At 35.6% G+C, this 18,496-nt stretch overlaps 1 protein-coding gene across 1 annotated transcript in view; it reads right to left on the bottom strand.

Moving 5' to 3' along the window:
• The window catches only part of Cad86C (Cadherin 86C), a 180,024-nt gene that overhangs the window by 59,634 nt on the left and 101,894 nt on the right, over positions 1–18,496 (bottom strand). Inside the window, exons 4-5 of the mRNA XM_090380309.1 lie at positions 13,616–13,764; positions 3,018–3,062 (exon numbers count right to left, since the gene is read on the bottom strand). Coding sequence (XP_090236435.1) covers positions 3,018–3,062; positions 13,616–13,764 — 194 coding nt within the window. The remainder of the gene's footprint in view (positions 1–3,017; positions 3,063–13,615; positions 13,765–18,496) is intronic.

Raw genomic sequence — 18,496 nt, forward strand, 5'->3', positions numbered from 1 at the left:
TACTAGAAAGACTGAAAGATCCGTTTAGATCGTTTTTTAGTTCAAGAAATATTTTGAATTTACAATGCAGAAAGAAAGTAATCAAGGTTGAAATAAATCTTTAAATCATAAGTTTTTAGATCAAAGCTGTCTAGCATCATGAGGGAGCATTAACCTGCTGCAAGATAACTCCAATTGAATGTTCGATCAAGCATGCAGTTTATCACAAATTTCGCTCAAAATGAGTTGGTCATTCTGAAAGTTCATGGCATGTCGAATTGTGTGACAGGAGACTGCTTTGAAATTCCCATGTACAACGATGTTCACCGCTATATGTACTGTGCTATCATTTTTGTATTATTCATGCCAGTTATGCATTTTTCTAGAAGATGAAGAGCGTTACTATCAATTTCTTGACGTAACCTTCCCAACCAGCTTAAAAAATGTAAAATGAGAGCATTTCTGTTCTGGAATAGATCAACATGTATTTTTGTGTATTTTATTCAAAACCTTATTAAATTATTCACATTGGAAGAGAGACAACCTTAAGGCTACACAACAAGCATATTTATTTTGTTTGATGAAGGAAAAAAATACGCTTCCAGCATATAATTAGCCATAGCCTGTATTTTCATAAAGGTTATCATTACGAAAACAAAACGTAATGTATCAAACCTCTTTATTATTTCTAGTTTACCTTTAAGATACCGTTCTTGAGAGTACAGATTCATTGCGCATCCAAACAGAAGTAGTATTCGTGCCGTAATTGTAAGGCAAATACTATCCCTGAAATCTCTCTCTCGATGAGCAAACTTAACACCCCTTTTAAAATTACACCCGGATAAATTACACATTCTTATTTCCTTTGAAATTAGGCTTAAATTGTAAATTTTATCTCTTTCTATCTTCAAAAGAAATAAGATTTCCGTTTTAATAATTTTTGTGAAATTATTAAAGTCCTTATTTATCGAATATATTGGTCGTTTCCAATAACGAACAATGAGTTTAAGTAAACTTAATCAATCCGAGTACCGAATATACCGCGCAAAACAATCACATTATTTTGGCATGCATTCACTGCTTTAAGTAATTGACCACTTACAAGAACAATTTGCTTTCGTAAAGGTGACTACAGTGGTCTCAAAGATTTTTTTAATTCTATACAGTGGGACCAACTTATGTATTACCGACAGCAAATTCTAAATGGAAAGCATTCAAGGAATTATTCTTGCAAGCTTGGACCCATTGGCTTTTCAGACCGATTAAGAAATATTGTGTTAAAGGTTTAGGCCTAATTGGATGTCAGATGAACTAATGAGACTCGTGGCAGAAGAGAAAAATGCATGGGACGCATATAAATTATCAGGAGACACAGATGCCTAAGGAAGATATAAGATAGTCTATAATCAAGTCACAAAGGACGTTAGGCAAGCAAAGGCAGATTACGCGTAATCTTTGGCAAAGGACGCAAAGATGAATTAAAGGGGATGAATCAGATTCGTCCACTTGACATCGACAGTTCAATTGTTGATGAACCTGCTGAGGTAGCTGACAAACTGAATGAGTATTTTGCATCTACATTCGCAGATGTGCAATGTCTATAGGGAAATGGAAGCCAGAAGCTTATCAAACTCTGGCAGGGAACTAAATGATTTTGCAATAACTAAGAGCAAAGTGGAGGAGAATGTGTTGAAATTGAACATAAGAAAGACACCTGGGGTGGGTGGGATCTATCCAGTTATATTAAAGGAAACAGAAAAGGAAGTAAGCCATTGGCCATAATTATGAAATCTTCCTTGGACTCAGGGGAGGTCTCTATGGACTGGAGATGTGCAAATGTGTCCCCAATTCACAAAGTCCTGTTATGAAGGAAAAATGTCCTGTTATAAAGTCCAATTCACAGAGTCCTGTTATGTTATGTAATTCGTATTACAGTCCTGTTAGTTTAACTTCTGTTACACGGAAAATAATGGAGTCACTGGTTAAAGAAGCACTGCAGGATCATCTAGACAAGACTGCAGTTATAGTTCAGACACAGCATAGATTTCTTAAGGGTGAAGTCTTGTCTGACAAATTTGATTGAATACTATGACTTGGTCACAAAAGAACTGGATGCAAAAAATAATTTTGATAGCATATACTTGGATTTTAGGAAAGCTTTTGATACTGTTGCACATGCAAGACTACTGCACAAATTGGAGCAGTATGGTATTAAGGGCAAGTTGCTACAATGGATAAAATTATAGTTGAGTGGGAGAAGACAGACAGTGGTAATCAATGGACACTGCTTTTCTGGACTAATGGTATTAGTGGAGTCCCCCAGGATTCGATGTTGGGCCCATTGTTGTTTTCTGTATCCATCAATGATATTGATGAAGGAATATCAGAGTTAATGTCTCAGTTTGCAGAAAATACGAAGGTTTGTTGGGTTGTTAATGACACTAATGACAGTGCACTACTACAACAGGATCTGGAAAAGTTGAGCAGATGGGCTGAGAGGTGGCAACTGAAGTTTAACATTGTAAAATGTAAAGTAATGCATATGGATAGCAGGAACCCCAAAGTAACGTGCCAACTGAGCGGTATTACACTCAGAACAGTGGAGAATGAAAAGGATCTGGGTAACTGTGCAGTCAGATATGAAGTTTTCTGAGCTGTGTAGACAAGTTGCAAAACTAGCTCAAGGTGCTTTTGTCAATGATATACATGAAGTTTGCTAGCAGGGATGATTGTTGGGAGGTGATTGTCCCCTTGTATAAGGCAATGGTCAGGCTACGCCTTGAGTATTGCATATTGGTCTGGAGACCTCATTTTAGGAAGGATGTAGAGCTGCTGGAACAAGTACAGAGAAGGGCAACGAGATTGATGAGTGGAACCAAGGGTTGCTGTTACCAAGAAAGGCATATATATTTTTTTTTGCTAGTGCTATATAAGGTTTCTTTCTTGCATCATATATGCCTGTATTAATGCTAATTTAGTGCTGTTTTAGTGAATTTTGATTTATAAAATATCAGCGAAATAGGAAGAAAGATATTTACCTGGGTGCCACCAGTAACAAATAAAGTAAACTTGTATTCCGTCTCCTGAAACAAAAGAAACAGAATTATTTCATAGTAAAAAGTAGCATTTATTCCTTTATGTATGTTATTTATTATATTTTTTCCAATCCATTTTCCGAAACTGTTATTACCATCAAAATATTACTAACAGTGTCCGGATACCCCTTGGATTTCGGAAAGAACAATACTCCCTAATTCTAGTATCAGGAATAGATACAAAAATAACTGTGTTCAAGGTAGAAGCACGCGGATAAACGAAATATACTCGTAGTAGATTTAATCTTAGCGATTTGCAACGGGGGTCTCATCATATTGTGCCATATCAGTAATCTAGTTTTTCGTGCCATTGCACCAAAACTAAAACCCCCTGGATCAACAGGAGTTGATGTAATCACCAAATGGATAAAGCCATGGGGCTTTTACAGTAGGGAAACATTCGACTCAGAGGAGCAGATCTCATCAATTCACGTCGAATACTTTGAACCACCGGTGCAGGCAGGGCACAGGAACACAAACCAAATGACTTGCTTAGTGCATAGCCATCTTAACTGGTCCGTGGAACATTATAAAGCTGTGGTATGAAGTAATAAATCATGGTATCAAGTTTCCGATCCGATTCTCCGAGAATGTTATATACCAGAGTGCGTCGCTACAGTTGCGAAGTTCGCATAGGTACTGCCACCGTTTGGAGTTTTTCTCGCGGTTGGGGCGTGGACCACCGGTCATAATTCCTAGAATAATGAATGTCATGCGATACACTGACATTTCTGTTCTGCTTTTCCTTTACTATCATACTTTTCCGGTTCCTTTATTACAGCAGCACTTTTAGGAGGAACCTCTTCTGTTTCAGAATGTCAATGCAACACGTCATACTGCACAATCTGTACGGACTTAATTTGAAGAAAAGGCGTGCAAAAGCCTCATTGGCTTACCCAGAGCCTGATCGTAACCTTAGTAAACATTTTTGGGGTGAAAAAGAACGTCGTCTTTAATCCAGGTCACGTACGCAATCCGTAGCTGAACTAAATGCTGTGTTGAAGGAAGAATGGACCAAAATACCATCTTTCTGCTATCAAAAATTGGTTGGCAGTCTATCGACGAGGATACAGCGTACAATTAAAGCCCAAGGTGGGCATACACGTATTAGATATTATATCAATAAAATATTCTTTTATGCATGCAGATGGTGGTTACTTTTTTTACAATATAGTGCACATTAAAAAATCGCATCATTTGCACTATCAGAATGTTTAGTATTCACGTACAAGAAAACTAAGCATTCTGATAACGTCTTGCCATAACTTATACAGAACAAAGTGGGACAAGCGGTTGCTTTGTCGTAACATACAAGTATATTGTTCTGTACACAATGGGTACATAACAATATACTTGTATGCACTACTCTTAGTATGAGCTAAGCGACAAATATGTAGGGGACGCATTTAGAAGACGAATAGCCAATTATCCAATTTATTTAACAATTTATTTTACTAATAGATCAACTATAATCAATTTGACAGGTGACAATTTCATAATTTCCTGAAGATACGAGTCAATAAATTATTCTATCAAATGATTTATTTGATAACTTCTTTCAAGGTTCTACAGGCGCTGGTGACTTAGCTAATTTGGCTGGTTGAGTTATATCAAGTTTCTGGTGACACAGAAATCCATTGTCAACACTTGTGGATACCTAACTACTGTAGTTAAATCATATTCATCGGCAATAAGAGAGAATTAACTGTCGAAATTAAACGATATTGTTATTATTAATAATGCAGTACGATCACTAACTGGCTTGCCATAAAACAGCCTGTCATATTCATTTAAGTCGGAATAACAACAAATACAATGTGTAAGAATATATATATTAAATTTCCTTTTACTTTCTTATCTTATAATTGGCCTCTTTTCATTATTCTAATTATCCTTAGTAATCAATATTGCTAAGTCTGGTTACCTAAACCTAACTTGACGATTACTGACTGATTGGTAGGTCAGAAAAGTATCACCTGCAGACCTAATTAGGTGAAGAACAAGTATTTTTCACTGGAGACTGAAGCAACTGAGTGGGCTGTTAATCTGTGTCCTTCAAGAGAGTTCAAAGTGACAGGTTGCACTCTGCTGTATGAGGTAAATAACACAGCTAAGGAAGGTCAGTCACTCGTTCTTAATTCGAAACCAACAACTAGAAGGCGGAAAGTACTGGCAGCTGGCCAGTACTCTGCCTTAAAAGCATGCCCTTTTAAGACCAAATATCGGGTCTGACGATCGCTGTTATTCTGTGCTCACCATGAATTTGTGGCGTAATGAACAACTGCTAATCTGCTTGACAGTTCAAAGATCGCGATATTAGTTCCTCGTAGCCCACTTTTTTATGACCTATAAAGGTCAATTAAAATGACCATTTGAATTTCAAATATTTTATAATTACTGTAAATTCCCGAGAAGAAAAACAGAAAGCAAATTATTAGTCTAGATATTCTTAACTTTTTTTTTTCTTTCTATTTCGCGAAGACGAATAAATCCAATCAGTTTTTCTCATCCACAGATGAAAATGTCAATTTAAATTGACTTCAGAGAATTTTGAATATTCTAAAATTTGTGTATGCTCGTTACCAACCGGGGTGTCGCCCAGGTTGATAAAGAACATACACAAATTTTATCACCCCAAATACAAAATCTGTAATTAATGTAACTGGAAACATCAAATAATAAAACTGCAAGTCTAAACAGAAAAGCAAATAAATTACATGAAATCTAATTACATTAAGTGCCACATAATAATCTTTACTGAAATAGTTGAAAGCAGCTGGGGAACGCCCACTATTAGGACAAGCAAACTCACGAATAAAGTCACTTCTCTGCGCCCTCTACAGTTTCTATTCTGAACAAGAATAATTTCAAAATTATCAGAAATGCGAAAGGCTTGTAGATTCAAAAGAAGACACTATCAAAAGTACAAATGAATTTATTAAACTAACCGTGCATATATTTCAGTAAGGTTAATTTACTTAGACTCGTATTCACAGTAAGCCACCGATTTTACAGACCTCAATTTAATGGATTTCTGAAACAACGGGCACGTTCATTGACTCAAGGTTTTCGTCTATGAAACTTCATCAATTTGATAATATTTTACCATCAGTAAAAACAATTTAATTAATATAAAAGTTAAATCCAGTAAAATTTTCCCCCAAATTTAACTCACAGCTAATGAGGAGGCTAACCTTAATTTCGTTTAAAAATAGTGTTAAGTAATCAGAACAAGTTAGGATATGTATGCAGTGCGTTCGATTTTTATTTCTTAAATGAAATGATTATTTTTTTTCGTTGTGATTATATAACACATGAAATTATCTTGTTACTGATTAATTACTAATAATATATAAAACTGAGTGCAACCTCACAGCGTAATATTTACCCGACTTTTTGTAACAGTTTCACAGTGGAGTTCCCCAACTCCACTAATCACTTGGAACTCTTTGACTTCCTCTCTTTGCAACTTGACTTTCTCCAGTCCAACTTTCCTAACAGTGAGGTAATTTTCCTTGGTGATTTTAATATTCACAACTCCAGCTGGCTTCCGTTTTCTAGTCACACCGACACAGCTGGTCGAGATACTCAGGTGTTTGCAATTATTAATGATCTCGCACAGATTGTTCATTTACTTACGAGAATACTAGACAATCCTAACCATACAGCCACACGCTTGATCTTTTTCTCACAAACAACCCTTCTAAGTACACGGTCGAAATGAGTGGTCCTTTAGGCACCTCAGATCACAACTTGGTGATTATCTCTTCTCCAATGGAGCCTTTATCTCATGGCTATTCCCAACCTCGTGTTGTTTGGCATTACAAGAATTTGCTCATATCCAGCCAGTTCCTAAAAAGGGTGACAAATCCCTCCCATCCAATTACTTCTACTCTTTCTAAAGTAATGGAGAAACCAATTAACCGCCAATGAACGATCGCCAGTATGAATTTCGTCAGTGTCGATCCACTGGTGATATTCTGGCTTATGTTACCCATTTATGAACAAATTCAATGGAAAATCAGTTGCTCATGACATCTCAAAGGCTTTGCGAACATCCATTTACTGCCCAACTTCAAACTCACAGAACCATCTTTTCATCTTCCTCGTTTATTCATTCAACTTCCGTTTTCTGGAGCAACTTTTCTTCGTACGTATTTCATGAAAATTGCAGTCTACAGAAGGTCAAGTCTAATGTCAACAAATATCTTCTTTCATCTTCTCAACCTCCAACCCATGCACGGTACTAAGTAATAGTACTATAGGTTCTAATACTTCTCGTGTTTGCAGTTTTCATAAAAAATGCAACAAGTATCGACCTCTCTGATTTAATAAATTAAACAAACTGTAGCACGTAGTCAGATCGCAGTATTCTGTCGTAATGAATTTACCAATTTCTTCCTGAATATTAATAACACTTGAAATATAAGACGTATTTCACTATGCTACGATCAAAATAAACAAATATTAATAATTCATCATTTTTAAATTTAAGTAAACTGATTTAAAAAAAAAAAAAAAAAAACGAGCAAAAACACAACTACTTTTATGGACAACTGAGAAAATTTCTTTTCCGCGCATCCGCCATCCACTTCTCCGCTCAGAGAACAGCAAAAAACAAATATCCAGTGCTTCAGTTACAATATGGTGGTTATGTAATATGTATGAAAAAAGAAAGAACGATTTATGAATTTTTATTTTTCAGATTTTAATGAAATATTAGATATATCAATAAAACTTTTTAAACGAGCGAAATACAACATTTCAAGAAAACTCGTCTTTTCCGCACACTCGGAGTCGAGTTAAACGGAAAAGACAGATTGACGGATATGGTGACGACAACAGTCTTTTCATGTATGCGCCTAAAAACGAAATACTACTCGTAAATTAAACTTTTTGCTCGTTGATGGTTATTGAAGTCACTTGCTGAAAGCCCGTATTAAGTCCTGGTTTACAGTTCCTGCTGTTGTGTAGGAAGTGTGATAAAATATAAGAGGATTTTTCTCTTCATCACTTTCCATGCTAGTAGACGTCCGTAGGTGTTATCTGGCCTTCAAGCGAGGGTACTCGAGAGCACTTCAAACCCCGAATAAAGCTTCAGCAGCCAGTATACTCCAAGGCAAAATTTATAGATCTGTTACACGCAGTGAAATTCAGTATTACAAGATTTAATGTGTATCAGAGCACTGAATGTTTCAGTAACATTTCGGCAAATATATGCATTTGTTTCGAGTTTCACAGGCAAACCTAATATATTCCGTATAGTCCGTTCAAGTGAGACTTTGCTGCGTAATCTTAATTATAAATAGAGGTTAAAATTATACATTAAAACTGAAAAACAAAAACTGCTAATCCTATTAATTAAAGTGAAATATTGTTGAGTTTTCCACTGAAAAGTATTGATGTAAATCATAATATAAAATTTTGTATACGCTCGCGCGCACAAGTAAGAAGAGTAAAGGGTGCGTATACTATTTATTGTACAATGAGAAAAATGAACTCTACACGCCCTTCACGGCCAGAAGGCGAGTACTTTGTGTGACTGAAGTTTCCTGAATCCCTCTCTCAGTCCCGTGATCCGAGTGGTCGTCCCGGAGTATAAACAAATAATTCATTCATGGAATGGTGACTCCTTCCCAGCTTCAACGTGACAGTTCAAAAAATGTGACCTGGAGAGACACAGATAAGTCAATCAAATAGTACCAGTTTCACCTTATATCCATTCCAGCGAATGCGTTTGAAAGTGTTTGTGAGGCCAGTTTAAATTTCGAAAGCGCATTTCTTTGCATATTTACAAGGTGGCGCCATCTTTTGGCAAAACTGTGATTCAATCCCCGATAATCTGTTAGCAAACGCTAGCGAAGTGTTAAGGTAGTTCTACTGCGTAACTTATCTTTACACTTAGATTAGCTGATCTATTACAAGCTTGTTTCTAATTTACAACTTTCCCAATTAGAGCGAGACTGCGCTACAAAAAAGTGGCTACTTAAGTTTAGAAAAATTCGCTCTCTCATTAATAACACAACCTACCCGTAAATTTGTTTATAGAGCACACCGGAGGGAGAATTAAGTCAAAGGCGTTTACAATTAAGCGTTTCGACAATTATTTCAATCGTGAATCGTATTTAGCATATACGCGAGCTTGAACCACGGTCCACTGAAACAACACGCTACTGCACTCTTGAGTTGACCACTTGGCTACACGAAAATTATGAAATCAAAAGACAGGTAGGAAAACATTTTTCCAGATTGCAGTAATTTAACTGCGCAGCCTCATAGTACTGTACTGGGAAAACAAAAACGGGAGTGATCAATCGAATATCGTAATAAGGAGCAGAATACAAGATCCTGTACGTCAGAATCGCCATTTCTCTCAAAGCACTGAGCCAGACAAACGCTTCTTGACGTCTTTGAGTGAACGAGAATCAGATGTCCAGACAAACCGTTAGGTAACAAATTACAAAATTAAAAAAAAAAAAAAAAAACTTTAAATTTTTGGAAAGTCTGAAAGGATCCGGCCAATCTAGACTAAACCTTTAAACAATTGAAAGAATCATCTTCTGTTACGTTTGATACCCTACACCGAACTTGAAACAGATTCCCTTATAACATCGAAGTCATTTAAAGCATTATTGAAATAAATAAAACTTTCTATTTCGGTAAAATAACCTCCCTCTTAAAACTTTTTTCTTAGCTGGCAAAGTAACCACAACAGTTTTTAAAGTCATTTGAGTATGTTTTTAGCGGGGAGTCATAACACAAAAAAAGACAAATTCAGAGACTTAAACGAAGAAGTGTTGAACCCGTTTCACCACAAACTGATATGACGGAAACCTTGCTTTAACACGAACGTTCCGCCATGTTAAGGCAAGGTCTCTCTCTGGAGGACAAGAGAAGAATGAATTGTCAAGAAAGCAATGAAACAAAAAAGAGAGAATAAGAAATAACAACATATGCAATGAATTGCTGTACAGCGAGATCTTGCTCCTTCAATCTTGCGTTTTTAAAATGGTGACTTCGATAGGCAGGTCAGGATACCTACTCGAAAAGAACAATGGAGGAGAAAAAATAATGAGGCAGGATAAGCCTATTAATACGTAACCAAATCATGCGTTTATTGGGCAAATGTAAGGAAAGATATTTATGCTACAGGGACAACCTCTTTTGTTAGAAAGAGGTTGTTCCTTATAGCATAAATTTTAAGGTGAAATAAAGTAACAAAACCTGACACATATTCCCTTATCTGACAACAAACAAAGTTCAAATGCTCTCTCTCTTCCCCAACGAATACGTTATGGTAGTTCGCCTCTGAATACATCATCATCTTGACCTCTTTATCTGCCAAGAAGTGACTTCCGCTTATTGCGAGTATTAATAGTCAAAAAGGTTGTAATAATCAACAAGGAGCTAAGTTTGTTGAATATACAGATTTAGCTCAAACTTCATCTCTCTATCTAATTCACGGTAGAATGGCGTTATCGTCTTGCAAGTACAACTGAACTTTCATTCCTTTAAATATTTCAGAAGCTCAAAGTATTTGTAATTCAGTATTTGTTTATTCTCTCTCTCTCTCTCTCTCTCTCTCTGTTCCTAGATAATGGTCCAGAATCATTCCTTTGTAATCTCAGAATATAGCAAGTAACACCCTCCCCTGCTGATGCTTAGACACAGACTTTCTTTGGTTGTGATGAGCTTATATGGCGCCACTCTGAATTTGCACATTTTGCCTTCTGGTGTTTAATAGTGCACCCAAGGATCGTCTATAGTTATTAAGCGTTCTAAGAAAGCGACTCCGCGTTTACACCATCCAAGAAGTACAGAACATTAAACTGTGTATTCCGTGAACGATAACATATTGTTATGTAATCGTTCCTTTAGTTCCGGTGTTAGAGACCGGAGAATCCATTGGGCACAGTTCCGAAAGCGCAACTCCTAGCTAACGACAGTACGCGCTGAACCAACACTTGATGGCCGTAGATGATTCCTGGGTGCATATTAAAAGCCGTGACAATTTCTTAGTGTGTCTTTCCTTCGCCACTATGACACATTATTCTTGCTCTGGTCGAGGAGAATCCATTATTGACATCAAAGGGCACACCGTATGGCAGCAGATCCAGTAAAATGGTAAAAGTGGGTGTATTGAACACGTGCTACTGGGTAGCCTGAATAAGGATCTTCTAACAAATGAAAGGAGAAAAAATCCGTAAATGAGTATAAGATTGGAAGAAGTCACTAGCAATAGGCGTGGCGAACTCGGGAGCCAGATGTGGGAGGAGATGAACAAAAAGTAGAGTGAAAGGGTTGGAAAGACACACAAAGTTGAGATTTTTTTCGGTGTGAGTTAAAATGGTTTAGTCGGTCAGAGTTGAGCAAGTGCTGACCAGTTTAAGATGAAGTAGTTAGTCGAGAAAGGGTAGATAAGTTTTAAAGTGTAGTTAGTTGAGAAAGGGTAGATAAGATGTAAGATAGAAGAATTAGTGAGAGGCAGTCGAGTAAGTGGAGAGAATAAGTTAAGATGTATTAGTCAATCAGTTAGTCAATCCGTCAGCAAGTCAGTAGCAGACAGTATTTTTGAGTGAAGGAGTCAAAGGGTTGGAGAAAAGTGCCGTGCAGAAAAATTAAAATTGTCGGACAATAAATGAAGCCCGACGTATTGTCAGTAAAGAGCAGTAGACAACTAAAATAGTTGAGAAAGCAGAATACGGTGAAGTTAGCTCACTGTAGGATCTTACACAATAATTGAGAAGGAATCAACTCCTGTATAAATAAACAAGATGTCTGATGCCTAGGAGATAATGGAGCTGAAGCCGAAGAATCCGGAGCCGGACAGAAGGGAAGACAAACATGCTAAAGGATGGAATGAATTACTTTCAAAGAGCAAAGGAACCCGAGTCCCAGGAAACAAATCAGATAACTCCTGTCGAACCTGCCAAGGGTTTGTAAGATGCGTTCCAGATTTAATAGACCTGCTGTTCACCGCGAGAAAGATGAAGGGCATGCCACAGAGCCCTACAAGATAACTAAGTAAGTGATTAGTTCTCTTAAGTATTCTCATCATCACACAAAAGACTGTAGATATCCCGATAGCCGAATTGGTAGAACTTTTAACAGAACACTGTGAGATGTGTATAAGAATTACTCAGTTGTAAGGATAGGTTATTTTAGGATATGTGCTGAAGGACATTAGCCAGGGCAAGTTAATGGATATATAAATAATTTTGGAAGGGAATGCATATACAGTATATGAAATATTTGAAGTAATTGATGCCTTGTTTATAATTGCTTGATAGGCTACAATTAAATATGTTTTGGATGGGAATTAGAAGTGAGTAATACCTGTTAATAATCATTGTAATAAGTATTGAATTTTGTAAAGGAATAGAAAGGGATTGATATTTTGTTATTAATGGTCTTAAATGCAGGATTCAATATATGCAGAAGGGAATTGAACGGGATTGGTATTTTTTATTAATGGTTTTAACTGATGCATGATTAAGATATATATATATATATATATAAGAAGATGAGACTAGATCATGTAGTCATATGTTTGAGTTTAATCATTTTGGTTTTGATGTATTCATGTAAATATGTACAATAAACTGAATTTTATATATAACCTTTGTGTGTTCTTTTGTTGTTCTGAGTACCAGCCTATCCGTAGGGAATTAAATACATCTAAGAGCTTTTCCCCTTGAACCTAGAATTTTCTGTGAAGTTAATAATCAGATGCACAAGTGGGGAGTTATTCTAAAGGGGAACTAATCCAAGGGGATAGATAAAAATATATAAGAAAAAGCATATACAAATATAAATTAAATAAATTAAATAAAAAATCCCCACCCCCACAATGTGATAAAGATTTTGAACTGTTGCTAATCTTTCAAACCTTCCATCCTGCAGGCGTGCGGATGGGATGATTGTACATTGCAATTTAATCTAATACACTTATCACTATTTTGATTAACATTGTGTCATATCTGCAGATGTTTCTCATTTTGAAGTATCACATTTTATGTACCTTGATAGCAAATGATATTTACCTTCAATTTGTGTTGCAGTTCCCAAAGCAAAGGCTTTTTGTGGAGGACCCCTTCCACGAAAAGCCTTTGACTTACATAATCTCCCTCTCATTTCGCTATTATACTTCCCTACTACTGTAACCAAACAAAAGAACAAATAAACTTATTTGTATACACTGCAGATCGATTTTATAAATTCCTTATAAAATAGAAATAAAACTCCATGTAATGTCTTGCTGTTTTTCATACGTTATTTTATGTTTGCATTGTAATCGGAGTTGTGCTCTGTAATATAAGGATTAAAATAAGTAAATACAGTTAAAGACAAGTTTAAATCGAAGGGTAACAAATATTACATTTTTGGCCTTTACTGAATTTCGCACTGTAATTGACAAACGTAATTAACCTTTATATAAAATTGTTTAATCATGAAATATCGAATAAAACAGTGAGTTCTTTTAAATACAATAACCAAAAAACAGAATGCAGTTATCAGCATTTAATTCACAAATCACTTACTAGAGGTTCCGACTTCAGAATGACATCAGCCTCTGTCCCAGTAGCTGGTTGGATATCTAACAGTTGACGGGCAACGCCTCCTCGTACTCCAAAGGTCAGTATATCGGAATCAGCTCCTTTCGAACCACGCAGACGATAAATGACACTTCCTAAAAGATATCATGATATGATAATTGACATTCCATAAGTTAGACAAAAGTTAAGCCAAATGAGACATTCGAAAAAAAAAAAACGTGGCAAATTCAGCGAATTTAAATCAGATCTGAATAATTTTGCACATTTTCTGTATTCACGACGTCATGTGTAAGGAAAGAACAAGACTATGAGCTTAGTTAATTATGCATTAACCAAGGTAAAATTGAAATTAGAACAAATTTAGATTAGGCCAATTTTAAATTTGTTCTTTTATTTAACCACCTTTGAATTTGCTATATCCAGAATATTCGTGTTATTTTGAAAATGACTATAAAATATATTAATTATTGAGCATAATCTAATTACTCAGTTAGTTGTTTATGCCAACAATAAAATGTAACGTTTTTCAAACTGCGCTCCACGGACCCTAGGAAGTGGCAAAGGTATACGAAGGTTAATGAATAAGCCCTGAAATTTCTTATCGTTAAAAAAATAAAAAAAACAGACAATTTATAGTAAAGAAACAAGTCTGTTAAGCTTTTGTCTCTGCGAAATAATTTTAAATCTAAAATGGGAATCCAAACTCATTAAATCTTGATACCCAGTGGTTATTGTAGGTATTTAAATGTTTATAAGTCCATCAGTGGCAAAACTAACATATTCCCAGGTCCACCATCGGGGAAGGGGGTGGGGGTGATGGTTATTTTGGTATAGTTGTTAAATATCACGTGGAATCCGTTCGCCTCTGAAATCGATATAAACCCCTTTGTTCTATGATTTAATCATCTTCGAATTTGCTATATCTAGAATATTCGTATTATTTTGAAAATAACTATAAAATATATGTCGTTATAAGGGTACAACGACATATAAAAACATTGTAATAAGGTGTTACACACTCTTTTACGTGTGCATGAATACAGGCTGAAACCAATACTGCCATAAATGTCGGTTGGCCTGTTTTTTATTTATTTATTTTTTTTTTCTGGATGAAAAAAAAATCTGAATTCGGGGGTTGAGCGCTCTACCTTCGCCCAATGTCCAACGACACTGAAAAAACGGCAAAAAAAAAAAAAAAAAAAAAAATATGATCATCAGAATAATAAAATAAAAACAATAAATAAAAACTTTCTTCCGTCCTTATTATTGTTCAGTTTTCTTTCTTTTATTGATCAATAATTATTTATTTATTTAATTATGTTTTAGCGTGTTATTGAATAATTTAATTATTAAATATATGAATATTTTTGGGGTATATTCAATAGATTCACGGATTTTAGCTTCATTTTATTATATAATGAAATGAGTAACGTATTATGAGAAACTCTTCTATTAATAATGCCTTTTATACATTAATTTATAAACTTCTTGGTAGAAATATTGTCAATGTAGCGTTTTCTTGATGAAGGTCTGGGTCTACCTTTCCATGTGTTATCTTCAATCAAACTTTTTTCAATAATATTTCCCAGTTTCTCTAGAAAATTCAATAAAGTTGAATATTAAAGATGAATATTCCAACTTTATAGAATGACTGACTGTGATTTTACCAGTCATTGTGAGAGGCTATTCGCTGCGCTGGGGAATCCCTAATGGACCACGTACGAAATTGAAGACATACACTTTCAGTGACTCACGGGACCTCAATTGACCTGAAAAGATTTACATTCCTATCCGCCATAGATTTATCCATCCAGAGTATTCTATAAAAAAAATGATGTTATTAAATCAAATTAAAATTCAGCAGTATACCCAAAGTTTTGCTGATTGTTATCCTATAAGGAATCATAACTCGATTCACCAGGCAACAGTCCCAATCATCACGAGTCCGCATAGCAAAATAGGCGTGCAGGAATCTCCTGTGGCATTATTTCGTCCAAACGTAAGGTGACCAGACGTCCCTATTTTCAGTGATTTTTCCCCGGGGTCCCGAAAAAAAAAAAGAAGCCCAGTAGTTCTTAACATTTGCAGGAATTCGTTTTCAGTCTCCAACTACATCTATCAAATACGGCTTTATAAAAGGAAGAATTCACATTTCTAAGTACTGGAAACCCCGCCCCCAATGCGTGCAATATCAAGTGACAATCCTAGGAAAATAAGGACGACAGCCGTGCATATACTGTATTTCTCTTCCTTTTTTCTGCCTATAAGCGGTCAGTGATGCTGATTTTGAACACCTGCTGTGCTCTCCTGCTGAACATCTTATGCACTTAAATGCGGAATTCCATGTGGACGGACAACCTGCGTTGAGTAGTGGGAATATCCGCCTCGTAATATCCACAAATCTTGTTAGGGATACGATGTTAATTTCATTACTAATTCGTTGAACTTTGTAATTTTGTTCTTTAGATGTAACGCATAAAACGTTTCTGGCATACTCAAAAATTTGATATAAATTTTTCGGAGTATCGAAGGCAAATCTGATTTTCCGAATTCATGTTTCTACTTTAGAAAAAAATAGATTAAATTTGATTAAACGAACTATAGCCGAATAGTCAAAAACGCGTGACTATTAGTATGGCGATGTTCTTGTCTTCTCTATATCTTGTGAGCTCCTATGTCCATAAAGTCCTCGAGAACAAGCAGAAATTTTATTTTATGATATATAAATTATTTATATTTATTTAATTTAATGTGTTTTAATTAACTGTTCCTTTTCTCTTGTCAGTCGATAATAATTACTCGTATCTTTGATTTAATAACGAAATATTTTTGAAAAGTCAACTGGTTAGAATACAAGGGTGGGGTTAAAACTTTTTTGGCCTGAATATAAACGAGTAGTGGGTACAGTGTTAAAAAATTCACTACGAATAATAACCATCCACGTTTCACGCAATTTTAATAACGTCTTTCTTTTATTATAAGTCCTAAAGCCAACTAAATTGTGCAAATGAGGAAAGATGGACAAAAATCAGGCACCGTGCAATCATTCATTATTTGGTTAAAAAAAAAAAAAAAAGAATAACGCCAAAGGCATAAGGATATTCATAAGGATATGGTTACGACATTGGAGGATTATTTTACTTCCTATTCCATGGTTAAAAAGTGGACAACAGAATTAAAAAGAGGGAGGGAGAGACTGGAAAATGACCCATGCTGTGGATTTCCTGCAAGTCCATCACTCCAGAAGTTGACAGTGTACATGATTGGTAATTAGTGATCTACGAGTGATTGTTCGGCACATTGCCAGCGTCTTGGGCATTTCACCTGAATATGTGTACTGTATAATAACAGGTTCTCGCTATGAAAAAAGATATCAGCATGATGTGTGTGTCAAAGTAGCAGATCAAAAACGCGCAAAAGGTTGTCAAGTGAAAATCTGCATAGTTTTCAAGCAGATATAGCAATTTATTTGCAAGGTTTATGAACATGTATCCATCACTTTCATTCAGAGACAAAGTAGAGTTCTAAACGGACTATGTTGAAAAGTAAAATGTTAAAAAACTCCTCAAATAATTTGAGGCCTTCATACTCAGGCCTCAAACCTTTCAAATGTCCCTCGTATAATTTAAAATGTGCATTAGTATGTGTTTAAAGTATCAAAATATTAAAATAATACTATAAGAGTTTTAAAATAATACTATACGCTTAGTATTATTTTAATACAATCCAGGGATAAGGCAGTAATTTTATTATTAAACGAAGACGCCCCAAATTCTGTAATACTTTGTAGGAGTATTTTAAATCACAGAATTCGCGACATCCTGCCTCAAAATTAGGAAGTTAAATTTCCAGCAATATTTCAAACAGATTGTTTTCTAACATTTTTGCATGACTACAAAATTTTGAATTATTTCTTACATCAAAAATAAAGGTTACATTTTGATGTTCGCTCTATTCCTAATGATAAGTTTACTCATTTTATAACTTAAATTGTTATCATTTGTTAAAAGAAATAGATGTATGGATAAAATATAAAATAAAATGCTCTCTTTCTTCACAGTGGGATTTCATCACCTGTACTACGAAACAGCTACACCTCACAGAATTCTTTTATCCACTAAGGCGCACGAATCTCGAGTAAAACTCGAGAACATGATTCGTGGACAAACATGCATTCAAAAACAGTTTAAGGTCTAACATTTATCTATTCAGCTTGAGGCACGGGCACCACCCAGGGAAATAAAGACATAACTACTTACAACATAACAGCTAAAACGACATAACAGATAAAATATAAAAACTAACATATAATAGGATTACTGATCTTTTTAAATCATTAGAGTTCAAACTAATGAAAAGATTTTGGTCAGGATGCTGGTTCTGTATCTTCTGTCTGAGCAAATGTTTTCAGGATAGATTTGCAGTTCATTGTACAGGGTTACTGTGTTTGTAGGGAACCTGCAGGAGATGTAAACTAGATTCTGCAGTGTGCTACGGTAGTTGGTCGCCGCAGTATGCTGCCCTCTTCTCTTCCTCCTTGTTACAATGTCATCCATATTCGAAGGATCAAATGCATGAGTAACAAAATAGCTAAACGTCACGATACTGGCAGCTAGCACCAGCAACTTCCAAGGTGCAATGTCGAGACTAGAACATAATTCTGACCTTAAAATTGCGAACTGTTTCCTTGAAGGCCAGTTTTGCCATCTCATGAACCAATATTCTAAGTTTAAATGCTAGTTCAGCTGAGATGGAGGGGCAGATGCTCAAATAACCGATGCATACGCAGCACACACTATAAACTCATAAATCCGGCATCCTAGGGACCAAGCGTATGTCAAATTTCTTTTAAATTTCTTTTTTGAA

The sequence above is a fragment of the Mastigoproctus giganteus genome, chromosome 8 (assembly GCF_048544385.1).
Source record: "Mastigoproctus giganteus isolate SK-2022 chromosome 8, ASM4854438v1, whole genome shotgun sequence".
In the NCBI taxonomy this organism is placed as follows: domain Eukaryota; kingdom Metazoa; phylum Arthropoda; class Arachnida; order Uropygi; family Thelyphonidae; genus Mastigoproctus; species Mastigoproctus giganteus.